The sequence below is a fragment of the Delphinapterus leucas genome, chromosome 2, assembly GCF_059928025.1.
Source record: "Delphinapterus leucas isolate spDelLeu-1000000601 "Yukka" chromosome 2, BTC_Dleu_Yukka2, whole genome shotgun sequence".
Lineage (NCBI taxonomy): Eukaryota > Metazoa > Chordata > Mammalia > Artiodactyla > Monodontidae > Delphinapterus > Delphinapterus leucas.
Window position 1 is genome coordinate 72,290,599 of NC_143130.1, and position 27,680 is coordinate 72,318,278.

Here is a 27,680-nt window from a genome sequence, read left to right on the forward strand (position 1 = left end):
CTTCTGTGTACTGGGAAATCAGTTAATTCTAATAATGGGTCAATTTTTTCATACAATTCATGGAATCAAAGTAGAGGTTTTGGAAGTTCATACTGTCAAAGAGGAAACATTGCATATTGTGAATGCTGCTGTAAATCTAAAACTTTCAACATTGAACAAAATACTTTTTTTTAAAATAAATTTATTTTATTTATTTATTTTTGGCTGTGTTGAGTCTTTGTTGCTGCACACGGGCTTTCTCTAGTTGCGGTGGGCAGGAGCTACTCTTCATTGCAGTGCTCGGGCTTCTCACTGCGGTGGCTTTTCTTGTTGCGGAGCACGGGCTGTAGGCGCGCGGGCTTCAGTAGTTGTGGCTCGCGGGCTCAGTAGTTGTGGCTCGCAGGCTCTAGAGTGTAGGCTCAGCAGTTGTGGTGCATGGGCTTAGTTGCTCTGTGGCATGTGGGATCTTCCTGGACCGGGGCTCGAACCTGTGTCTCCTGCATTGGCAGGCAGATTCTTAACCACTGTGCCACCAGGGAAGCCCCATTGCTTTGTTTATTGAGTAACAAACAAATATTAAGTTTAGTGGAGCACAGAGTCATGGTCAAAAACAAAATGTTTGTACTATATTAAGAAACTCAATGTAGCAGAAAATTTATTTGGAATTGGTTATATACTACATTCACAATTCATGATTGCATCAAAACAAGCCTGATACTCTATCAATAAAATAGGAGCTGTAGTTTTCAAATTTTGCAAGTGTTTTTACATACATAGAGTATTTCAGCTAGAACATTTTTGTGATAATCTAATGGTGAATTTAAAAAATGTTTCAGCAGGTCAATATTTACATAGTTTCTTTGCTGCCTGTCAGCAATAAGATTTTAGAAATATTTGAAAAATATATGTACCACTCCATATTTACTGACTGAAAATAGTGAATCTGAGGTGGAGTGGTATCCTAGTTTTTTGAACATATATATCTATTTTAACCATTTTTAGCAATCTAAAATGTAATAAGATTGTACTTACGTTACTTCTCATTCATTCTTTTCACCCTCCATTCCATTCTAAGACACTTTAATCAAATCTTGACTCAAATGATTTTGGCCTTTTCCCCACTCCTCTCCTACTTCCCAGACACACACTAAGCACCAACCAAGTTAGGTAAATCTGGTGTCTGCTGTTGTTGCTATTTCCCCATTATTAGTGGATATTCAGTATTGGATAAAGCTATGGTTTCTTCCTCTTGTGCTCGTGCTTATATTTTTCTTCTAGGAATGAGATACTATACATAATGCCTAAGAAATAGGCACGTTTTTCTTTCTCCTTGTTCTTGTACACATTTAGTCTTTTGTGCCCTTACTTATTTTTTTGTTTTCTCTCTTTGTCCCCCTTATTTGCTTTTTTTTTTTTTAAAGTATGTATCTATTCTGGACTGAAATGTGTTTTCTGGAGGAGCTGGTATATGAAAATTACTTGTTGACTCTTTAACCATATGAAAACAATATATGCAACCATTTTGTTTGAAAATTATCATTGTTAACAGGACTTTTAAGTATCCACAGGCATCTTAGGGGGAAATATTTGATTGGAATTAATTTAAGCTTAATTCTTATTCTTTTTAATACAGTATTTCTCAAACTCCAAGGCTTGCAGAATTCACAAATTGAGATCTGGCATCATTTTCAAAGAGAGACTTTCAGTAATGTGTAAGTAGTTTTTTTTTTTTTCATTTCGATTTGTTTTTATTAGCTGTTTTCTGTATAAACATAGTGAAATGTTAATTTACTAGATCTCTTAATAAGAATTTGGCATATATTCACCAAGTAACGATTATGAGTAACAAGTGACACAAAATAACTTACTGAAAGGAGATGCTTTAAGTGTGCCCTGGATCAGTATTAACTGAACACCATTTATTAGAAACAGCATCTCCAAATATAAAGAATACTGGTTTAAGGGACTTGAGTTCTTGTCCAGGCTCTACCACTAACTAGCTGGGTCTCCTTAAGTAAGCCATCTTCTGTGCTTTAGTTTCTTTGGCTATAAAATAAAGGATAAGACTATCACTAAGGAAAAGATCCTTCCCCTTTAAAGGTCTATTATTCCTATCTTAATTTTTTTTAATATAAATTGTCAATCTTTCAAAAAGGAACCTTCAAATTACACAGCTGTGTTTTGATTTTTTTGTTGTTGGCTTTTGCTCGGGAATACATATTGAGAGAGGAAGTGGTTCCAGAGTAGACTAGAAGACAAATAAGTGCCCCCTTGCTTAAGAAATTTGCCCCACATAGTCCATCAATTTGGGTTACTAAAAACTTACTTTTAAAAAGTCAAGTTGGGAGATTTCCCTGGTGGTCCAGTAGTAAAGAATCCACCTTCCAATGCTGGGGATGCGGGTTCGATCCCTGGTCAGCGAACTAAGATCCCACATGCTGCGGGGCAATTAAGTCCATGTGCCACAACTACTGAGCTCACGTGTCTCAGCTAGAGAGCCCGCATGCCACAAACTACAGAACCCACACACTCTGAAACCCACGCACCACAACTACAGAGCCCACGCACCCTGGAGCCTGCGTGCCACAACTAGAGAAGAGAAAACCCACGCGCCACAACTAGAGAGAAGCCCGTACACTGCAACGAAGAGCCTGCACACCACAACGAAAGATCCTGCACGCCTCAGTGAAGATCCCGCGTGTTGCAACTAAGACCCGATGCAGCCAAATAAATAAATAAGTAAATAAACCTTAAAAAAAAAAAAACAGTTCACAATTCAAGTGAAAAAAAAAGCAAGGAGCATATTGTAGTAGATACAATATACAAAAAGAAAAAAAAAGTCAAGTTGGCTTGGGTGGGTTAAACCTTTTTTAAAAGAAAGCAAGCCTACTGTTAAATATGATATACAAATAAGATTTCTTTCCTTTCAAAATCTGCATAGAATACTGATGCTGAAGTAGTGCCAATTTTCAAGGAGATGGGGAAAGGAACAACAAAGTAGGAGTCACTTCTCTGCATGGGGCTTTCAGGAGAAAGTGGTAGAAAAACTTTGGGGGCTTCCCTGGTGGCACAGTGGTTAAGAATCTGCCTGTCAATGCAGGGGACATGGGTTCGAGCCCTGGCCTGGGAAGATCCCACATGCTGCGGAGCAACTAAGTCCGTGCGCCACAGCTACTGAGCCTTCTCTCTAGAGCCCATGAGCCACAACTATTGAGCCCACATGCCACAACTGCTGAAGCCTGTGCGCCTAGAGCCCGTGCTCTGCAACAAGAGAAACCACCTCAATAAGAAGCCACACACCGCAACGAAGAGTAGCCCCCGCTCTCTGCAACTAGAGAAAGCCTGCATGCAGCAACGAAGACCCAATGCAGCCAAAAATAAATAAATAAAATATGAATAAATTTATTTTTTTAAAAAAGAAAAACTTTGTGCAGGGTGAAGGCAGGCACTTGGGATCTGGAAGGGTGGTAGGAGAAAAGATGGCTAGAGGTGGAATAAAGGAATAGAAAGAGATGTGGAAAAATAAAACTAAACAAGAAACTCTGAAGGCAGAGGCTAGCTTTCATCAGTATCGTCACTGGCTCTTAGAATAGTGTCACATCTTAAAAAGTATTTATGAAAAATTCATGGAATGAATGAATCAATTACTTATTCAGTAAATTTCTAATTTCGCCCAAGGCCCTGATGGTTAGTTAGACTCAAATCATCTAGTTTTATCTGTGTTTACCCTACATTCAAAAACTATAGTATTTAAGGTAGTTGGGGTTCAGAAAATGGACTGAATTATAGAAAAAAGACATTACATTTAGTATAATATACTTGAGGAAGGTTATAAAGTGAACTATTTATTCACTTAAATTTTTTTTAAGCACCTACCTACCATACTTTGGGTACTAGCTGGGAAAGGAAAAATGGGGTACTGATTATAGTGTATATTTCTATTTGATGGAATATTATGCAGTCATTTAGTATAATTATGAAGATTATAACAGTTTAGACTAATGCTTTTTAAATAAAATAAAAATATTTATATTCTATATTGTAACTGCATATAGAAGAAGAAGACTAGGAAACTTTGTTAAATATAAACCAGATTTATTATTGTGAATGGGATTATAGAATTCCTTTTTCTTTCTACTGTTCTGTACAATTCATAAAGTTTAAATGAAAATCCACATACATTTAAATTGTTTTGAAAAATAAGATGAACATATATTGACTAGAAAAAGGTAATAGTGTATCATCAAATGGAAGGAGCAAAACTGTATTTGAAGGACAGTGGATAGATTACCTTGGTTGGAAGAAAAATGAGAGGTGAAGTTTAGAAAAAGATGGGAATGAAGGTCTCTAGCTTAGTTTTGATAATGTAAGAAAAGATGAGCTAGGTTAGGTTTTTAACTGTGGAATTACATTGTTTTTAAAAAAGAAAGAAAATTTCTTCTAGCTTATTTATTGAAGTGAACTGGAGTGAGGGGGAGTTGAACTGGTCCATTGTGTTATCAACCGTTTTCATGTATAATCTTGAGTTTATGACTATACTTTGCTCCTTTTACCATTTCAGTAATAGTATATAATTTTGCAAAATTTATGTTCAGATTCGTTTTTCATATATCTTTAAAATGTTATCCCTGATTTCCACTCTTGCCTTTTCTTGTCCTTAGAGTTAGCCTAGGTAGCAAATGCTTTACTACTTGACCTAATGGAGTGATAGAAGAAATAAAAAAGAATCTGAATTGATGGGGCAGAGATAGAAAGGGAGAAAAACAGGTCAGTCTCCCTTAGTTGCTGATTAGGTAAGAGCTTTCTTGTAATGATTTCTCAATTTCGCTCCCATGAACCTTTTAAGAATAGAGAGCACATCCTTTTTGTTTTCTAATCTCAAAGAAAACAGATGTAATTTGAAATGAAATACTAGCCAAGTAGGTATCTGAAATTTTAAGAAGATGTCTGTAAACATCTTATGAGCTAACTCCTTAAGTTATCTGTATCATGTTGAACAAAGAGGAATTAAAAAAACAATAACTGCTTAATGATGCAGTATTATTACTTGAACTTTAGTAAAGTTGTTTCAGGGTTTTATACTATTGTGATTATTTCGAGAACTGTTGGCTCAAATATTTGTTTTGTGTGGCCCCCCCATTTCCAAAACGAATTTAAGGAAATTTACCTTCTAAAAGAAAGAAAAGAAAAGAAATTTACCTCCTAATTGTTAAGGGTTTTTGCTGTGATGTACTACGCTAAAAGTCCAAGTTTTGTACATGACTATGAATGCTTTCCTCAGATGCTCTTTCCAAGTAATTTTTGTTGGCTCTTACCAACATAAGGCATTTTGTCTTAATATATGTTTAGTATTTTCCATGAGGATTGTAAATTTTACACTCCAATGGAAGTCTCTTGGTTTCTTGAAATTGTTAGGAAATACTATTCATTATTTATTTCTGTGTTAAAGATTTTCAGTATTATCTCTGCCTTGTAATTTGTAACAATGTCTTCCCCCTAGTTTCTAAACCTCAAACTTACTTTAAAAACAGTTGATTTAAAATAAAAAGTAGAGGTGCATTTTCAGTATTATAGACTCTTTCTGAGAGAATTAAAGAGCATTTAGATCTAGAAGTCACCTGGGATGTTGCCAGCTGTGCTCTTGACATTATATGCTTTGTCACCAGTGAGTGCCTTCAGATATTTTTGCCTACCTTCTTTACCACTCTCCACACCCGAATGAATAAATGGAAAACAACAATAACAACAACAAGTTAAGGGAACTGGAGTAATACATAATTTACTATTCTGTCAATAAAAGTAAGAATATTTTATCACCACTTTAGAATTGATTGCTCTTATATGTATTGATGAAGAACTTTAACTTGTTCCCTTTTAGTAGTTATTTACTGTATTCAACTGCAAATCAGATCAAATGATAAAAATTTGTAAACCAGGAAGATGTAATAAAAACAATTTTCATACAGTTTTTTCCCAAATATCTGCTTATTCATATAATAGCTGTTTATTTCCAAAGGCTAAGGTAGTAGCTTTCAAAAGAACCTATTAAACATATATATGTTTTCATCATAGTACTATTTCCATTCTCTTTCCCTTCTTTCTGCATAGCAAGACATAAAACTTTATTGTATGTAATAGTAACTATACGCTTTAGTTTAAATAACACGAAGTTAGAGTCTAAGAAAAAGGAGAATATTTAAATCTCTTCATTATGATGAAAGGAAAGTGCTCTACTAAGGTAATTTTTAAGACTCGTGTCTATCAAGAGCTTATAATTTAAAATTTATGCACACATAAAAGCAAATAAACACTTATAGAAGCTGTAAGTGTATGTGTTGCTTTGACCCAATAATTCTACTTCAGTAAATTTATCCTGAAAAAAATAGGAGTTGTAACCAGAGGTTTATGTTCAAGGTTATTCATCTTAGCATTTAAAAACTATTAGCAAAATAAGTAGGTGTAATAAATGACCAACAATAAGGAAGTAGGTGAATAATGTTATGTCCGTTAAAATACTGTGCAGCCATTGAAGAGTTATTTTCAAACACTATTTAATGAAGAAAATAAGTTAAATACAGAAGTGCTTTGTTTTCCTACTTTAAAAGAATGGACAGATGGTCAGCTGTTTTTTTGTGAAACACCTGTAATAGACCGTCAGCTGAGAGTGACTATCAGTGTTTAACAGTTTTGCAGGAGAACAGGTTATTACTTTCCTTTACTGTCAGTCTGGGACAGTAGGGATTTCTGAAAAGTTTAAGCCGTTCGTTTTGTGCAGAAATCTTATGTGTAAGGGAATTGCTACATAGGAGCCATATATACCTAAATAAAACAAGGAGGAACATTCGATCCTTTTTTAGGTGTGTTTTCTAAGCAAAGAGTGAGAATGTAGAGTATATTTAAGCAATGGATACAAATTCCAAAAAATGTGGCATGAATTCTGAAAACTCATGACATTAGCCATATAGAAAATTAAATGAATTTTGGGATTATGATGAAAGCGGTGATAATTATATTATAAACAAGTATATTACGTAAGAATTTCTTTGCCTCTAGGTATTTTATAGTCTACAAAAGAAGGCTGTTTACTTTAAATAGCATTTTATAAAGCATGTTCTGAGGGCTTTTTCTAGTTTTTAAGTGGGAAAATAGGGTTTGTTGTTCAAATAGACTGGGGAAATCCTGGATTAAGGGAAGTTAATCAGGTACCTTTATCAAAAGATTTCCAAGGCTTTAATTTTTTTAATATATATTATAAATATACAGTACAATATTTGTCCATAAAATCCTTTCTTTGAATTTTTTGGAACTAAGTCTAACATGAGACACATGTTTGGAAATTTCTGTTTTAGGTTAAACTTTTTTTCCTATAATTCTTATATAAGTAATGACAGTACTGTGGCAGGGGCTGGGGGTGGGAATGTCTTCTCCTAGTTCAAGAAACAAATAAGGTTTAAGTGATACTAGACAACTGAAGGAGATTTTGCTATTAAAGTGTTTGCAAATACACGATGAATTCCACTTTGTGTATTTTTTCTTTGTATTTGTTATAAGCATGCATTACCATTATAATCGTTGCCCTACTTTTATTATTTGTTTTGAAATAAAAGTTTTGTAAGATACAAAACTTCTGTTTTTTGTATCTTTTGAAACTCATTCAGGGTGGATTTTTCTTTGTGTGTTTTATAATTTTAGAATAGGAGGTCATCTTCAACAGGGCTTTATCTGTGGAAAACCTGTGTTGAGGGTACCCTCTAGAACTTTTGCATTTGCTTCCCCAGGGCTATCACTAGCCTGGGAACACAGTTATCATTAATGTCTCAGTTTGGAGCATCCTGGGACCATGCAGATGGCTTAAGATCAAACCTCAGATCCAAGTGTGAGTAGGCCTATTGTTATACATTCTCAGAAGAGACTTTTTACTCCCCCCAAAGTAGGACTCAGATTGAGGCAAACTTTATTATCTCCCCGTACCAGTGGATGGATTTTTGAAATCCACTCCTTAACTGGGGATGTAGTTCTTTGAGGCTCTTGGTTTTATACAGATGTCTCAGTTCTAATCCCCTATCTTATGTTGTCCCAAAGCATTGTCTCCTTTCCCTGTAATACCTTTTAAAAATACACGCCCCTTGATTACTGAGGAGATCAGCCAAATTCTCCCACCCAGTATGAGCTTATACACTGCATTCTGGCATTTTGGTTTCCTCAGTGTTTTGGGGCCCTGGGAATTTCCCCTTACATTTTTACAAGTTAGTCTATGCATTTAAAAGAATGTGTGTTTTTTTGTTGTCTACTTAGGTAATCTAGGCTTCCATATTGCCAAAAATGGAAATTTATGCATTAATTTTATAATTAAAAAAAATGCTAAATATAGTCCTGTTTTTTAAAAAAAGCATACTTTTAACATATGAAAGTGAAATGTGTAATACTAGCGTGTTTAATCAGGGAGGTAGTGCACTTTTTTTAGTTTTTTGTTCTTATTTGTACACAAACCACTTATATTTATTTGACTTATTATTGGAGAATATTTATTTGACTTATTACAGGAGAATACTATCTTTTACTTTTCTTTCAGATGTAACCTTCTGTAATGGAAGATGATTGAAGATAAGGGGCCTCGTGTTGCTGACTACTTTGTTGTAGCGGGATTAACTGATGTTTCAAAGCCTCTTGAAGAAGAAATTCACTTCAATGATGCTTGTCATAAAGTAGCTAAACCAAAAGAACCTATCACAGATGTTTCAGTTATTATTAAATCTCTTGGGGAGGAAGTGCCATGGGATTACACGTGTATTGATGTTACCCCAACTGGACTGTCAGCTGATCTCAATAATGGAAGTCTTGTGGGGCCGCAGATTTTCCTTTGCTATAGAAGAGGAAGAGATAAGCCTCCACTTACAGATCTGGGGTAAGTAATTTTTAAAAAGAATTATTGATCCAAATAATACACCTTATAGATTTTGAAGTTAACTGTTCAATTTGTTTATTAATAGATACATGGCTGCTTTAGAAAAATAGACACAAGAATCCTGTATTCTTTTCCTGTGTTCCTTATATCTTTTCAGTGTCTCTTCATTCTACAGGTTCTAGCATTTTTGTCTGAGTTTCTTTCTATTAAAGATAGGAGATGGACTTCCCTGGCGGTCCAGTGGTTAAGACTTCGCCTTCTAATGCAGGGGGTGCGGGTTCGATCCCTGGTCAGGGAGCCAAGATCCCACATGCTTCGCGGCCAAAAAAACAAAATATAAAACAGAAGCAATATTGTAACAAATTCAATAAAGACTTTAAAAATGGTCCACATCAAAAAAATCTTTAAAAAAAAAAGGGCTTCCCTGGTGGTGCAGTGGTTGAGAGTCCGCCTGCTGATGCAGGGGGCACGGGTTCGTGCCCCGGTCCGGGAAGATCCCACATGCCGCGGAGCGGCTGGGCCCGGGAGCCATGGCCGCTGAGCCTGTGCGTCCGGAGCCTGTGCTCTGCAACAGGAGAGGTCACAACGGTGAGAGGCCCGCGTACCGCAAAAAAAAAAAAAGGGGGGGGGGATAATTTGAAAAACATTTATAGGAAAGTATCAGAAATTAATGTATTATCCTGCTCATAACATTTTTTATTATTTTTAAAGTATGAGGAAAAGGTGGCTTTTAAGGATCGGTTATAATGATCATTATAGTTGGGTGCTTAAGTCTGTATGCATCAAACAAGGATCTTGGGTAAATTAGTGCCTTATTTAGGATATTGTGTGGAACTTGGGGCTCCCTTTTTTATATAATAGCTTTACTGAGTTATAATTCATACCATCCAACTCACCCATTTAAATTATACAATTCAGTTGTTTTTAGTATATTTATAGAGTTGTGAAACCATCACCACAATAAATTTTATAACATTTTATCATGCCCCCAAAATAAACAACCCTGTATTCATTATAGTTTCTGTCTAATTCTCCCTAACCCCCTCAGCTGTAGACAATCACCAGTCTACTTTCTGTCTCTGTGGATGTGCCTAATTCTGGACATTTTATATCAGTAGAATCATACTGTATATGGTTACCTTGTGGCTGGCTTCTTTCACTTAGCATAATGTTTTCAACGTTTATCCATGTTGTAGTATGTGTCTGTACTTTATTCCTTTATATGGGTGAATGATACTCCATCTTATGGGTCTACCACAATTTATTTATCCATTCATCAGATGATGGACATGTGAGTTGTTTCTACTTTTTGGCTCTTGTGAGTAATGCTACTGGAAATGTTAATGTACAAGTTTTCATACAGACATGTTTTCATTTCTCTTGTATATGTACTTAGGAGTGGAATTGCTGGGTCATATGGTAATTCTGTGTTTAACCTTTTGAGGAACTGCCAGTCTGTCTTCCAAAGTAGCTGTACCACTCTGCATTCCCATCAGCAGTGTATGAAGGTTCTGATTTCTGCCAGTCCTAGCCAACATTTTATATTATTATTTTGATTATAGCTCTCCTAGTGGGTATGAGATGGTATCTAACTGTAGTCTTGATTTGCATTCACCTGATGGCTAATGATGTTGAGCATCTTTTCATGTGCTTATTAGCCATCTATATATCTTTGGAGAAATGTCTATTCAGAATCCTTTACCCATTTTTAAATTGGGTTGTCTTTTTATTGTTCAGCTGTGGGAGTTCTTTATATATTCTACATGTAAGTTCCTTATCATATAAATGGTTTACAAATATTTTTTCTTATTCTGTGGGTTGTCTTTTCACTTTCTTTATGGTATCCTTTGGAGCAGAAAAGTTTTTATTTTGATGAAATCTGATTTATGTATTTTTTTCTTTTGTTGCTTGTGTTTTGGTGTTGTATCTAAGAAGGCTTTAACTAATCCAGAGTTATGAAGATTTACATTTAAGTTTTTGTCTAAGAGTTTTATAGTTTCAGCCTTTACATTTAGATCTTTGATCCATTTTGAGTTAATTTTTGTATATGTTGAGGAAAGAGTCCAGCCTTACTCTTTGGCATATGGATATCCACTTCCAGCACCATCTGTTGATGAGAATATTCTTTTCCCATTTTCAAAAATTGGTGATAAATGTATGGCTTTATTTCTGGACTCTCAATTCTATTCCATTTGTCTGTATGTCTCTCCTATCCAGTACTACACAGTTTTAGTTACTGTGGCTTTGTAGTAAGTTTTTACATTAGGAAGTGTGAGTCTTCCAAGTTTGTTCTTTTTCAAAATTGTTTTGGTTATTCTGGGTCCCTTGAATTTTCCTATGAATTTTAGGATCACCTTGTCAATTTCTGCAACGATTGGGTTTTTTAAAAAAAAGAGGAATATATATGTAAAAGAGGAATATATAAATGTAAATATATATATACATATGTATTTATTTATGTAGAAGATTCTCCCTGAAAAACTGAAAGAAAAAGGCCAAAGGTAGGCTAAGAGTAGCTCTAATAATGTCTTCACGATAGATGAAGGGTTTATAGGGAATGAAGATTAACTTCCTTGTTTCCATGGCTCTGTTGCAAAAGGGGATATGCTTAACTTAAAATATTCTGGTTAAAAATAAGGACGATAGCAATGTCCCTACTAACATCAGTAGAAGGGCTATAAAAGTTCCATCTCCCAATATATTAAGTCTGAAAGTGAATAGCCATGTTTACTCATACCTAAGGGGAGATAGGATGAATTGGAAGAGCTCCTGAACATTCTTCTACTTTTAAAATTCTATTACTTAATGTTTGATAAAAGTTATATTAAACTCAGTCTTTATTGTGTTAATTCATGAATTAATTACAGTAACTTCAAGTGGGTTTCAGAACAGGTATAATATTGCTTCATATGAAGTTTACATATTTGGGAAAATAAGCCAGCTATTAGATCTTATATTTAAAAGATTACGTTAAGTTGCTCCTATGATCACTGATCACTGTCAGAATTCTAGTTTGCAAATAAAATGAAGGGAATGTTGCAGATTCTTGTTAGACAAGGTGTTGGAGCTGCCTAAATTAGAGGTGAGGAATTTTCCAGGCATAGGAAGGATTCTCCAACAGGAAAGGACTTGGACTGGAATGAATAAATTAACCACTCTTATGGCTATTTTCATATATTTGTCATTGTGGAGGATATAACATCATTATTGCCTTTAAACTAAGCTTATAGTTTAAATAGATAAGAAAAGTTACCCAACAATATAAAAATCAAAAATAGTGATACAAGTAATATATGCAACAGCACAATACCTGATTAAAGAAAATAGGTAGCTTATATATAAAATGTACTTATATTCCATATCTTTTAAGAATTTGAGGTAGTAAATAGTGGTTTGTTGTTCTGTGTGTTGTATTTTTCTTTTCTTGTTTTCAGTTGAACATCTGTATGCCAGACATTATTTGGGAGACCCTACTTGTATTCTCATCTGATTCTGCCAAGATCCTATGAGTTAGATTTTTAAATTTTATAATTGAATAGTATAAGGATCAGAGAAGTTAAGTAACTGCCTAAGATAATACAGCTGGTACCAGGTGGTAGGGGTTCGAATTCAGATATGTCTAACTTCTCTGTTATAATGCCTTTAAAATTTTTTTTACTTATTTTTTAAATTGAAGTATAGTTGATTTACAATGTTGTGTTAATTTCTGCTTTACAGCAAGGTGATTAGTTATACATATATATATATTTTTTTAATATTCTTTTCCATTATAGTTTACCTCAATATTGAATATAGTTTCCTGTGCTATACAGTAGGACCTTGTTGTTTATCCATTCTATATGTAATAGTTTGACAATGCCATTTTTTAGGATTAAGAAAAAACAAGACAGAAAAGCAAGATCAAGAGGAGGAGGAGTAAGCAATTAGGCTAACATTGGGATATACATAGCTGCTATGATTAAGCATCAAATTTCACTCTAAATTTTCAAAATAGAATGTTTAAAGAAAAAAATTTTTAAGTTTGCTGACAGCTGAGACAAAAGGGAAATTAAAAATTATATTAGAAAGAAATAATTTGACCAATTTTTTACACTAAATTTTATTTGTATAATGGGATTTTATAAAAGGGAATACTGATTGATGTTGGGGACATTACCTTCTATAATAATTTTTATAACAAATGAAGAAACATTTAATATAATAGGGCTTTAATTTTTTTTTGCTAATGCCAAACACTTAGCATTAAAGTACAAATTAGTGAATTCTGTGAGGGAATAAACTAATATTATTCAAGCATGATGTTTTCTTTGTTTTCCAGAGTACTTTAAATAATAGTATTTAGAAAACTTAAGGAATGGGTGCCTGGCCTGTCCTTTATTTAAAACGTATGATTTTACCATAAAGGAGAAGGGGGAAACTTTCACTTGTACTTTTGATGAAAGATAGACTTAAGGTCATTTACTCTTTTGAAAGCCTTAAAACTCTCTCTTAAAGCTGAAGGAAGTATTGGAGGTAAAAGTGTGCAAGCAAGTTCTCTACTGTATGGCAAGGAGCCTTTTGTAAAATTTTAACTTTGGTCAAAATACAAGGTTGCTTTTTCTAAAGATGATGCTTGGTTTTAGAGACATACGTACATACATACACCCATCTGTCCATCTGTCTATCTAGCTATCTATCTCTTAAATGGAATGCTAAAATAAGTGCCTTTGCACAAAATTGCTATTCTGTGGTTTATGTCAATAAACATAGGTTAATATAAATTTTCCTTACATTATTAATTTTTGGTAGGGAAAACAGTTACTCTTTAATTTTTAATTTAATTTATTTTTATTTTTAAAAATATTTATTTATTTATTTGGTTGCGCTGGGTCTTAGTTGTGGCAGGCAGGCTCCTTAGTTGCGGCACTTGGGCTCCTTAGTTGCAGCTTGAGGACTCCTTTAGTTGCGGCTCGCTGGCTCTGTAGTTGTGGCATGCAAACTCTTAGTTGAGGCATGCATGTGGGATCTAGTTCCCAGACCAGGGATTGAACCCGGGGTCCCCTGAATTGGGGGCACGGAGTCTTAACCTCTGTGCCACAAGAGAAGTTCCCAGTTATTCTTTAATTTTATATGGGACGGTGCATTCAAACTTGCAGTACAATTGGAATATCTGCTACATTTAAGGATCAGTTTATGATTCCTGACAATATTACCTTTCATATTTGCAGGTGCTTTGTAATTGTGTACTAATTTATTTTATTTATTTTTTAGGGTTTTATATGACTGGAAAGAAAGATTGAAACAGGGGTGTGAAGTTATCCAGAGTACTCCTTACGGACGCCCTGCAAATATTAGTGGCAGTACCTCATCACAAAGAATTTATATCACTTACCGAAGAGCCTCTGAAAACATGACTCAGAATACGTTGGCTGTTACAGACATATGTATTATTATACCCAGTAAAGGAGAAAGTCCACCACACACATTCTGCAAAGTTGACAAGAATCTCAATAACAGTATGGTAAGTGACTCTTTTGCACTGATAAAATTAGCCACGGATGAAAAGAGCATAATTTAAAATAAATCTTTGGAAAACAGCCTAGCACAATTACTGAATTAAAAAATAGATTTTTTAAAGATGTCAGATATCTTATTTTTAGGAAAGTAATTTAGTTGTACTTTCAAAAAGAGCTGTGCAAAAAGCTTTCTTTTTTTTTGTAATTAAATAATTTTTCCCCCTTACTGCAAAAGTGATGCACTCACCAAGGGTAACCCCTCCACTTGTGCACTAGATCCTGTATACTCACCTATTTGAGACATAGATTCAGCAATCCTCCCTACTTTTTTTTGAATCATCAGTTTTTCATTCTCTAGTGGGTTATTTCCTCCAGCATGCAAAAGCATGTTACAATACCTCCCATCTTTACAAAGCTTCTTGATCTTTATATCCCACTCCATCTGTTCCCCCATTTGATTGTTCTTTATAATAAAACATCTCAAGAGTTGACTGTATTCTGTCTCCTTCCTCACTTTGACTCTTTCCAGTTAGGCTTTTGTCTCCATCATTCCACCAAGATTGCACTTGTTGAATCCAGTGATCAACTCTTCATCTTAATTTTTTAGTACATTTAGACATAGATGATCACTTCTCCCTTCTTGAAACAGTGGCAGGAAGAGAAGATTCAGTCTCTATCCTCTGTGCTCTCTGGCTTTTTTCCTCCTACCTCACCAGTTATTCCCCTTCTGCCTTTGCTAATTTCTTCCCAATTCCCTAACTGCAACACAACAGAGTGCCCCAGGGTTCAGTCCTCAGACCATTTATCTTTAAATCTAAACTCACTTCGTTGATGATCTAATCATTTAAATACAGGCTATGTGTGGATGACTTCTAAATTTCTGTGTCCCCCCTGGATCTTTCTAATTCATTATCTCTTCTTGGATATCTTATCAAATAGGTTATCTCAAATTTAACATGTCCAAAACTGAACTCCTAGTGTCCCTCTCCAAATCTACTTATCCCCATAATTTTCCTCCTCTAGTAAAAGGAAATTCCACTCTTCTAGTTACTCAGACTAAAAATCCTTGGAGTAATCCTTAACCTTTATCTTCTACCTCTCATTCACTTCTTCTGTAAATTCTGTTGACTTTCATTTCAAAACATATTTTGAACTTGAACACTTCTCAGCTTCTCCACGTGCTGCAGCCCTGATCCAAGCCATAATCATCTCTTAACTGGATTATTGCAGTGGTCTCCTAATTCAGGAGTTAGGCAAACTTTTGAATAAAGGGCTAAATGATAAGTTAGCTTTTGCAGGTCATATACAGGCTCTGTCGCAAATTCATCGTTTGTTTTAAAAACAACCTTTTTACCAGTCTTAGCTCAGTTGTACAAAAACAGGCCTTGGGTCAAACACAAGCCGTAGTTTGCCAGACCCCTGGTTTAGCTGATCACTGCTTCTACTTCTTCCTACAACCTATTCTTCACATAGCAAAACAAATTAGATCATATCTCTCTTTGGTTTACAACCCTTAATGGCTTCCCATCTCACTCTTAGTAAAAGCCAGAGTCCTTCCAGTAGCCTTAAGGCCATGCATGATCTGTAATTGTAATTATCTTTTTTTTTTAATTGCTGTTTTAAATTTTAAAAAGAAATATATACTCAAAAGAAAAATTGAGAGGGAGAGGGGAGCAAATCATACATCTAGGAAGTAAAGAGCGAAAGTTCTTGTTCCTGCTTCCATCTTTTGTGATCCTTTGCCAGGATTAACAATTAACAATTTGGCTTGTATCCTTCCAGACCCTTTTGTGTGCACATATGTGGAGTATATGTAATATGGATAAATTCATCCTTTATTTTTCAAAAATTGGAAATTTCAATATATTCTGATATAAGCTTTTTTAAAACTATCCATCTTTATCAGTTAATATAACTCTCTACTTAATTCTTTCAATGATTGTGTAGTATTCCAGAAAATACAAATGAATGATGAATACAAGTTATTTCCAGTTTTTCCCATTACTCATAATGCTGCTTTGATCAGTTTTGTGCCTTTTTCTTTGTATATTTATTGGAGTGTTTCTGGAAGAGTAAATAATTGTAACTAGAATTGATGGGTATGGTGTACATTTTGAGAAGTGTTAACAGATTGCTCTGAAAAAGTTGTGACAGTTTATATTCCCAGCAACTGTACTGTATAAGAATGCCCTTTCCCAGGTCCTGTACCTCACCAACACTGGTTGTTATCAATCCCTTTTTAATTATTGACTATCTAATAAGAAGAAATCATTCTAATTTTAATTTGCATTTCTTTGATTATTGTGGAGGTTTAACATCTTTTCATATATAACAGCTTTGAATGGCTAAATATTACTACATTAAGTGGATGTGCCACAATTTATTCCATCTTCTATTGTAAGACATTTAGATTCTAAGTTTTTTATATTACAAGCAAAGCTGTTATGACCATAGTTAGAACTACATACTTCCTAAAATAATTTACATTTATTGAGCTCTTATGTGCTCTCTTCTTTTAAGCTAGCAAGAAGAGAAATACTGAAGCTTTAAGTAAAGCTACAAGAAAAAGAAATGGAGTGTATTGATATGTGACTGATTACAACACAAATTTTAGGAGTCTGAAAATGTTTTTAACCCCCTCAATAAGATAGTAAAATAGATCTGTATTGTGTAGTGGTTAAGATCAGTATAGCCAAGTGGTTCAAAGCACAGACTCTGGAGCCGGAGTGTCTGGATATGAATCCTATCTCTGACACTTATTGGCTTTGTGACCTTGAGAAAGTAACATAACTTCTCTGTGCCTCAGTTTCACAATTGTAAAATGAGAGTGATAGTAGCATCTACCTTATAAGTAATTGTGATGGTTAAATGAATTTAGAATCATGTTCCAGTACATATAAGAAAACACTACATATGTGTTAGTTTATTATCTATAAATATCTTTCAATTCCAAATTTTCTTTTAAAAAAATCTGCAGTTTTAAGGTAGTAGCAGTATTTGTTTAAAATGTTTAAATAGGTAATTTGAAAACTGGATGCTGACGGTATCTCAGTTGTATCCTAAAAGAGTTATTTGCAGCTATGTGACCCCTACTTGTCAACAGCCATTCATATACAAAATACCCTATTCTTTCATGCTATCCTTGCATTTTGATTTGATGATTACATGTGACAGTGGAGAGATTATGATGGAGGAAGAAGATCATGGTAGCAAGTAAGTTTTACAGGCCTCATGTGGTATTGATAGTGATGGCAAGAAGGGTTTTTGAACTCTTCCATAATCTGATGTCCAGCTTAACCTTGTTTCAAGATTTGGTTTGGTGTTTTAGCAAGACTGTTCAGGCTCACAGATACTTGCCCTTTGCCCATTGGTGAATTTTCCTTTATTTTATAGATTTGTTAGTTTTGTGTTCAAAGGAAATCGACAATGTCATTAGAACCATTTCTAGGTCTTATTAATTAATCAAAGTGTTCAAGGTAGACTTGTTGCACTGAAACCAAAACCAGACACGAGTTCCTATTTTTCCTTACTCTGAAGTATTGGTCCCAGTGTTGTCAGAGAGCATTAATTCTCTGCTGAAAGAATAAAGAGGCAGTGTAACATAGCGTGAACAGAATGGACTCCAGCTAACCTGCTGGATTTGCATTCCAGATGCATGTCTTGGACAAGTTCTTTGACTCTTTGTGCCTCAGTTTCCTCATGCATGAAACAAGGATAAAGTAGTATTTTATTTCACAGGCTTTTTGTGAAGATTAAATGTTTCATATCTGTAAAGAACTTAGGATAGTACCTAGTAAGTGCTATGTAAACGTTAGCTGTTATTAATTATTCCTTAGTTAACTCTGCTTATTCAGTCCCTTTTATGTGCATTTAACAACTGAGGATGAGATTTTCTTTTTTTTCAGTTTTATTGAGATATAATTGACATACAGCAAGGAAGAGTTGTTTTATTTTATTTTTGCCCAGTGTTTAAGGTCCTCTCAGCTCTCTTAAGAAACATTATAGGAATAAAAACCTCTTAAATGTTTATTTTCTTAACTCTTTTTTTTCTTAATTTTTGAATTTTATTTTATTTTTTTATACAGCAAGCTCCTATTAGTTGTCAATTTTATACACATCGGTGTATACATGTCAATCCCAATCGCCCAATTCAGCACATCACCATCCCCACCCCCCTGCGTCTTTCCCCCCTTGGTGTCCATGTTTGTTCTCTACATCTGTGTCTCAACTTCTGGCCTGCAAACCGGTTCATCTGTACCAATTTTCTAGGTTCCACATACATGCGTTAATATACGATATTTGTTTTTCTCTTTCTGACTTACTTCACTCTGTATGACAGTCTCTAGATCCATCCACGTCTTAACAAATGACCCAATTTCTTTCCTTTTTATGGCCGAGTAATATTCCATTGTATATATATACCACATCTTCTTTATCCATTTGTCTGTTGATGGGGATTTAGGTTGCTTCCATGACCTGACTATTGTAAATAGTACCGCAATGAACATTGCAGTGCATGTGTCTTTTTGAATTATGGTTTTCTCTGGGTATATGCCCAGTAGGGGGATTGCTGGATCATATGGTAATTCTATTTTTAGTTTTTTAGGGAACCTCCATACTGTTCTCCATAGTGGCTGTATCATTTTACATTCCCACCAACAGTGCAAGGGTTCCCTTTTCTCTACACCCTCTCCAGCATTTGTTGTTTGTAGATTTTCTGATGATGCCCATTCTAACTGGTGTGAGGTGATACCTCACTGTAGTTTTGATTTGCATTTCTCTAATAATTAGTGATGTTGAGCAGCTTTTGATGTGCTTCTTGGCCATCTGTATGTCTTCTTTGGAGAAATGTCTGTTTAGTCTTCTGCCCATTTTTGGATTGGGTTGTTTGTTTCTTTGTTATTGAGCTGCATGAGCTGTTTATATATTTTGGAGATTAATCCTTTGTCAGTTGCTTCATTTGCAAATATTTTCTCCCATTCTGAGGGTTGTCTTTTGGTCTTGTTTATGCTTTCCTTTGCTGTGCAAAAGCTTTTAAGTTTCATTAGGTCCCATTTGTTTATTTTTGTTTTTATTTCCATTACTCTAGGAGGTGGATCAAAAAAGATCTTGCTGTGATTTATGTCAAAGAGTGTTCTTCCTATGTTTTCCTCTAAGAGTTTTATAGTGTCCTGTCTTACATTTAGGTCTCTAATCCATTTTGAGTTTATTTTTGTGTATGGTATTAGGGAGTGTTCTAATTTCATTCTTTTAAATGTACCTGTCCAGTTTTCCCAACACCACTTACTGAAGAGACTGTCTTTTCTCCATTGTATATTCTTGCCTCCTTTGTCATAGATTAGTTGACCATAGGTGCGTGGGGTTTATCTCTGGGCTTTCTATCTTGTTCCATTGATCTATGTTTCTGTTTTTGTGCCAGTACCATATTGTCTTGATTACTGTAGCTTTGTAGTATAATCTGAAGTCAGGGAGTCTGATTCCTCCAGCTCTGTTTTTCTTTCTCCCGACTGCCTTGGCTATTTGGGGTCTTTTGTGTCTCCATACAAATTTTAAGATTTTTTGTTCTAGTTCTGTAAAAAATGCCATTGGTAATTTGATAGGGATTGCATTGAATCTGTAGATTGCTTTGGGTAGTAGAGTCATTTTCACAGTATTGATTCTTCCAATCCAAGAACATGGTATATCTCTCCATCTGTTGGTATCATCTTTAATTCCTTTCATCAGTGTCTTATAATTTTATGCATACAGGTCTTTTGTCTCCTTAGGTAGGTTTATTCCTAGGTATTTTATTCTTTTTGTTGCAATGGTAAATGGGAGTGTTTCCTTAATTTCTCTTTCAGATTTTTCAACATTAGTGAATAGGAATGCCAGAGATTTCTGTGCATTAATTTTGTATCCTGCAACTTTACCAAATTCATTGATTAGCTCTAGTAGTTTTCTGGTGGCATTTTTAGGCTTCTCTATGTATAGTATCATGTCATCTGCAAACAGTGACAGTTTTACTTCTTCTTTTCCAATTTGTGTTCCTTTTATTTCTTTTTCTTCTCTGACTAGGACTTCCAAAACTATGTTGAATAATAGTGGTGAGAGTGGACCTCCTTGTCTTGTTACTGATCTTAGTGGAAATGCTTTCAGTTTTTCACCATTGAGAATGATGTTTGCTGTGGGTTTGTCGTATATGGCCTTTATTATGTTGAGGTAGGTTTCCTCTGTGCCCACTTTCTGGAGAGTTCTTTTCATAAATGGGTGTTGAATTTTGTCAAAAGCTTTTCCTGCATCTATTGAGATGATCATGTGGTTTTTATTCAATCTGTTAATATGGTGTATCACATTGATTTCCGTATATTGAAGAATACTTGCATCCCTGGGATAAATCCCACTTGATCATGGTGTATGATCCTTTTAATGTGTTGTTGGATTCTGTTTGCTACTATTTTGTTGAGGATTTTTACATCTATATTCATCAGTGATATTGTTCTGTAATTTTCTGTTTTTGTAGTATCTTTGTCTGGTTTTGGTATCAGGGTGATGGTGGCCTCATAGAGTGAGTTTGGGAGTGTTCCTTCCTCTGTAATTTTTTGGAAGAGTTTGAGAAGGATGGGTGTTAGCTCTTCTGTTAATGTTTCATAGAGTTCACCTTTGAAGCCATCTGGTCCTGGACTTTTGTTTGTTGGAAGATTTTTAATACAGTTTCAATTTCATTACTTGTGATTGGTCTGTTCATATTCTCTATTTCTTCCTGGTTCAGTCGTGGAAGGTTATACCTTTCTAAGAATTTGTCCATTTCTTCCAGGTTGTGCATATTATTGGCATAGAGTTGCTTGAAGTAGTCTCTTAGGATGCTTTGTATTTCTGCAGTGTCCATTGTAACTTCTCCTTTTTCATTTCTAATTTTATTGATTTGAGTCCTCTCCCTCTTTTTCTTGATGAGTCTGGCTAATGGTTTATCAATTTTGTTTATCTTCTCAAAGAACCAGCTTTTAGTTTTATTGATCTTTGTTATTGTTTTCTTTGTTTCTATTTCATTTATTTCTGCTCTGATCTTTATGATTTCTTTCCTTCTGCTAACTTTGAGTTTTCTTTGTTCTTCTTTCTCTGGTTCCTTTAGGTGTAAGGTTAGATTGTTTATTTGAGATTTTTCTCGCTTCTTGAGGTAAGCTTGTATAGCTATAAACTTCCCTCTTAGAACTGCTTTTGCTGCATCCCGTAGGTTTTGGATCATCATGTTTTCATTGTCATTTGTCTTAGGTATTTTTTGATTTCCTCTTTGATTTCTTCAATGATCTCTTGGTTATTTAGTAACATATTGTTTAGCCTGCATGTGTTTGTGTTTTTTAAGGTTTTTTCCCTGTAATTCATTTCTAATCTCATAGCGTTGTAGTCAGAAAAGATGCTTGATATGATTTCAATTTTCTTAAATTTACTGAGACTTGATTTGTGACCCAAGATGTGATCTATCCTGGAGAATGTTCCGTGTGCACTTGAGAAGCAAGTGTAGTCTGGTGTTTTGTGATGGAATGTCCTATAAATATCAATTAAATCTGTCTGGTCTATTGTGCCATTTAAAGCTTATGTTTCCTTGTTTATTTTCCTTTTGGATAATCTGTCCATTGGTGTAAGTGAGGTGTTAAAGCCCCCACTATTATTGTGTTACTGTTGATTTCCTCTTTATACCTGTTAGCAGTTGCCTTATGTATTGAGGTGCTCCTATGTTGTGTGCATATATATTTATAATTGTTACATCTACTTCTTGGATTGATCCCTTGATCATTATGTAGTGTCCTTCCTTGTCTCTTGTAACATTCTTTATTTTAAAGTCTATTTTATCTGATATGAGTATAGCTACTCCAACTTTCTTTTGATTTCCATTTACATGGAATATCTTTTTTCATCCCCTCACTTTCAGTTTATGTGTCCCTAGGGCTGAAGTGGGTCTCTTGTAGACAGCATATATATGGGTCTTATTTTTGTATCCATTCAGCAAGCCTGTGTCTTTTGGTTGGAGCATTTAATCCATTCACGTTTAAGGTAATTATCGATATGTATGTTCCTATGACCATTTTCTTAATTGTTTTGGGTTTGTTTTTGTAGGTCCTTTTCTTCTCTTGTGTTTCCCACTTAGAGAAGTTCCTTTAGCATTTGTTGTAGAGCTGGTTTGGTGGTGCTGAATTCTCTTAGCTTTTGCTTGTCTGTAAAGCTTTTGATTAGGGTTTCTCCATGGAATCTGAATGAGATCCTTGCTGGGTAGAGTAATCTTGGTTGTAGGTTCTTCCCTTTCATCACTTTAAGTATATCATGCCACTCCCTTCTGGCTTGTAGAGTTTCTGCTGAGAAACCAGCTGTTTACCTTATGGGAGTTCCTTTGTATGTTATTTGTCATTTTTCCCTTGCTGCTTTCAATAATTTTTCTTTGTCTTTAATTTTTGCCAATTTGAGTACTATGTGTCTCAGTGTGTTTCTCCTTGGGTTTATCCTGTATGGGACTCTCTGAGCTTCCTGGACTTGGGTGGCTATTTCCTTTCCCATGTTAGGGAAGTTTTCGACTATAATGTCTTCAAATATTTTCTTGGGTCCTTTCTCTCTCTCTTCTCCTTCTGGGACCCCTATAATGAATGTTGTTGTGAATGTGAATGTTGTTGCGTTTAATGTTGTCCCAGAGTTCTCTTAGGCTGTCTTCATTTCTTTTCATTCTTTTTTCTTTATTCTGTTCCACAGCAGTGAATTCCACCATTCTGTCTTCCAGGTCACTTATCCGTTCTTCTGCCTCAGTTTTTCTGCTGTTGGTTCCTTCCAGTGTAGGTTTCGTTTCAGTTATTGTATTGTTAATCTCTGTTTGTTATTTAATTCTTCTAAGTCTTTGTTAAACATTTCTCACATCTTCTCGATCTTTGCCTCCATTCTTTTTCCAAGGTCCTGTATCATTTTCACTATCATTATTCTGAATTCTTTTTCTGGAAGGTTGCCTATCTCCAGTTCATTTAGTTGTTTTTATGAGGTTTTATCTTGTTCCTTCATCTGGTACATAGCCCTCTGCCTTTTCATCTTGTCTATCTTTCTGCAAATGTGGTTTTTGTTCCACAGGCTGCAGGATTGTAGTTCTTCTTGCTTCTGCTGTCTGCCCTCTGGTGGATGAGGCTATCTAAGAGGCTTGTGTAAGTTTCCTGATGGGAGGGACTGGTGGTGGGTAGAGCTGACTGTTGCTCTGGTGGGCAGAGCTCAGTAAAACTTTAATCTGCTTGACTGTTGATGGGCGAGGCTGGGTTCTCTCCCTGTTGGTTGTTTTGCCTGAGGCAACCGAACAGTGGAGCCTACCTGGGGTCTTTGGTGGGGCTAATGACAGACTCTGGGAGGGCTCACACCAAGGAGTACTTCCCAGAACTTCTGCTGCCAGTGTCCTTGTCCCCATGGTGAGCCACAGCCACCTCCCGCCTCTGCAGGAGAGGCTCCAACACTAGCAGGTAGGTCTGGTTCAGTCTCCTATAGGGCCACTGCTCCTTCCCCTGTGTCCCATTGTGCACACTACTTTGTGTGTGCCCTCCAAGAGTGGAGTCTCTGTTTCCCCCAGTCCTGTCGAAGTCCTGCAGTCAATTCCCACTAGACTTCAAAGTCTGATTCTGTAGGAATTCCTCCTTCCGTTGCCAGACCCCCAGGTTAGGAAGCCTGACGTGGGGCTCAGAACCTTCACTCCAGTGGGTTGACTTCTGTGGTATAAGTGTTCTGCAGTCTGTAAGTCACCCACCCAGCAGTTATGGGATTTGATTTTACTGTGATTGCGCCCCTCCTGCCGTCTCATTGTGGCTTCTCCTTTGTCTTTGGATGTGGGGTATCTTTTTTGGTGAGTTCCAGTGTCTTCCTTTCGATGATTGTCCAGCAGCTAGTTATGATTCTGTTGTTCTTGCAAGAGGGAGTGAGAGCCCGTCCTTCTACTCCGCCATCCTATTTTCTTACTCTTAAATCTAGTATCAGTCCTGAATATAGAGAAAGTTCCCTAATCTTAGTGGTAGGGTCTTATTTTAAGCAATGGGTTGTGGTTTATATCTTTTAACAATCTTTGTTTCCATTGACTGTAAGGTAGTAAAAGCAAATTTAGATCTCTGTAGTAGAAGTACAATGACTTCTAACTCGTTCAGAAAAACTAAAATAAACATGCAATGCAGGAAACTTGTTTTCATATCTGCCAAATGTGTATATAGAGAATCAGACAAAGGTTAGATTTAAATTATTGATGTGTTGATAATACTCAAGAGTATAGTTATTATAGCTTATTTTTGATTTGGGGAGATTAGGTGGCTTGATTGAAAGCATCTACTAGTTTTCAAAACCAGGAGGAAAAAAACCCAAAAAACCAAAACCCCAAAAACAGTCTAATGGACATGAGGAAATGCATGTTGAGTCTTTCCTCAAGTTCATACATGATTTTTGTACCAGGTTTACAGCTTTGGCCTCAAAAAATGTTTCCCCCACTTCTCCACCTCCCATTCAAAGCTTATGGCGGGCTTCCCTCTTGGTGCAGTGGTTGAGAGTCCGCCTGCCGATGCAGGGTACATGGGTTCGTGCCCTGGTCTGGGAAGATCCCACATGCCACAGAGCGCCTAGGCCCGTGAGCCATGGCCGCTGAGCCTGCGCGTTCGGAGCCTGTGCTCCGCAACAGGTGAGGCCACAACAGTGAGAAGGCCACGTACTGCAAAAAATAAATAAATAAATAAATAAAAGCTTATAGCATGGAATATCTTTTTCCATCCCCTCACTTTCAGTCTGTATGTGTCCCTAGGTCTGAAGTGGGTCTCTTGTAGACAGCATATATACGGGTCTTGTTTTTGTATCCATTCAGCCAGTCTATGTCCTTTGGTTGGAGCATTTAAACCATTTACATTTAAGGTAAGTATTGATATGTATGTTCCTATTACCATTTTCTTAATTGTTTTGGGTTTGTTTTTGTAGGTATTTTCCTTCTCTTGTGTTTGCTGCCTAGAGAATTTCCTTCAGCATTTGTTGTAAAGCTGGTTTGGTAGTGCTGAATTCTCTTAGTTTTTGCTTGTCTGTAAAGGTTTTAGTTTCTCCGTCAAATCTGAATGAGATCCTTGCTGGGTAGAGTAATCTTGGTTGTAGGTTTTCCCCCTTCATCACTTTAAATATGTCCTGCCACTCTCTTCTGGCTTGCAGAGTTTCTCCTGAAAGATCAGCTGTTAACCCTATGGGGATTCCCTTGTATATTATTTGTTGTTTTTCCCTTGCTGCCTTTAATATTTTTTCTTTGTGTTTAATTTTTGATAGTTTGATTAATATATGTCTTGGTGTGTCTCTCCTTGGATTTATCCTGTATGGGACTCTCTGTGCTTCCTGGACTTGATTAGCAATTCTCATATCAGACAAAATAGACTTTAAAACAAAGACTATCACAAGAGACAAAGAAGGATACTACAGGGCTTCCCTGGTGGCGCAGTGGTTGAGAGTCTGCCTGCCGATGCAGGGGATACAGGTTCGTCTGGGAAGATCCCACATGCCACAGAGTGGCTGGGCCTGTGAGCCATGGCCGCTGAGCCTGCGTGTCTGGAGCCTGTGCTCTGCAACAGGAGAGGCCACAACAGTGAGAGGCCCACATACTGCAAATAAAAACAAAAACAAAAGAAAAAAAAAAAAAGGACACTACATAATGATCAACATATCATTCCAAGAAGAAGATATAACAATTGTAAATATTTATGCACCCAACATAGGAGCACCTCAATACATAAGGCAAATACTAACAGCCATAAAAGGGGAAATCGACAGTAACACATTCATAGTAGGGGACTTTAACACCCCACTTTCACCAGTGGACAGATCATCCAAAATGAAAATAAATAAGGAAACACAAGCTTTAAATGATACATTAAACAAGATGGACTTAATTGATATTTATAGGACATTCCATCCAGAAACAACAGAATACACTTTCTTCTCAAGTGCTCATGGAACATTCTCCAGGATAGATCATATCTTGGGTCACAAATCAAGCCTTGGTAAATTTAAGAAAATTGAAATCGTATCAAGTATCTTTTCCGACCACATCACTATGAGACTAGATATCAATTACAGGAAAAAAATCTGTAAAAAATACAAATGCATGGAGGCTGAACAATACACTAGTTAATAACCAAGAGATCACTGAAGAAATCAAAGAGGAAATCAAAAAATACCTAGAAACAAATGACAATGGAAACATGATGACCCAAAACCTATAGGATGCAGCAAAAGCAGTTCTAAGAGGGAAGTTTATAGCAATGCAATCCTACCTTAAGAGACAAGAAACATCTCAAATAAACAACCTAACCTTACACCTAAAACACTTAGAGAAAGAAGAACAAAAAACCCCCAAACTTAGCAGAAGGAAAGAACTCATAAAGGTCAGATCAGAAATAAATGAAAAAGAAATGAAGGTAACGATAGCGAAGATCAGTAAAACTAAAAGCTGGTTCTTTGAGAAGATAAACAAAGTTGATAAACCATTAGCCAGACTCATCAAGAAAAAAAGGGAGAAGACTCAAATCAATAGAACTAGAAATGAAAAAGGAGAAGTAACAACTGACACTGCAGAAATACAAAGGATAATGAGAGATTACTAAAAGCAACTATATGCCAATAAAATGGACAACCTGGGGACCTCCCTGGTGGCGCAGTGATTAAGGATCTGCCTGCCAATGCAGTGGACACAGGTTCGATCCCTGGTCTGGGAAGAGCCCACATGCCACGGAGTAACTAAGCCCGTGCGCCACAACTACTGAGCCTGCACTCTAGAGCCCGCAAGCCACAACTACTGAGCCCATGTGCCACAACTACTGAGCCTGTACTCTAGAGCCCGCAAGCCACAACTACTGAGCCTGTGTGCCACAACTACTGAAGCCCGCACACCTAGAGCCCATGCTCCCCAACAAGAGAAGCCACCGCAATGAGAAGCCCATGCACTGCAATGAAGAGTAGCCCCCACTTGCCGCAACTACAGAAAGCCCACGTGGGGCAATGAAGACCCAATGCAGCCAAAGATAAATAAAATAAAATAAATAAATTTATTTAAAAAAATGGACAACCTGGAAAAAATGGACAAATTCTTAGAAATGCATAACCTTCCAAGACTGAACCAGGAAGAAATAGAAAATATGAACAGAGCAATCACAAGCACTGAAATTGAAACTGTGATTAAAAATCTTCCAACAAACAAAAGCCCAGGACCAGATGGCTTCACAGGCGAATTCTATCAAACATTTAGAGAAGAGCTAACACCTATCCTTCTCAAACTCTTCCAAAATGTAGCAGAGGGAGGA

The 27,680-nt window shown here is 36.0% G+C and overlaps 1 protein-coding gene across 4 annotated transcripts in view; it reads left to right on the forward strand.

Annotated features, from left to right (window-relative positions):
- Window positions 1-27,680, forward strand: part of DENND4A (DENN domain containing 4A) — a 132,302-nt gene that overhangs the window by 27,732 nt on the left and 76,890 nt on the right. For 3 of the 4 annotated variants that reach the window (XM_022579810.3, XM_030761702.2, XM_089907089.1), the window contains exons 2-4: window positions 1,613-1,691; window positions 8,552-8,884; window positions 14,135-14,384. In XM_022579810.3, coding sequence (XP_022435518.1) covers window positions 8,574-8,884; window positions 14,135-14,384 — 561 coding nt within the window. In that variant the 5' untranslated portion in view covers window positions 1,613-1,691; window positions 8,552-8,573. Of the gene's footprint in view, window positions 1-1,612; window positions 1,692-4,640; window positions 4,773-5,645; window positions 5,779-8,551; window positions 8,885-14,134; window positions 14,385-27,680 lie in introns of all 4 variants that reach the window. The other variant, XM_089907088.1, reaches the window with a different exon arrangement.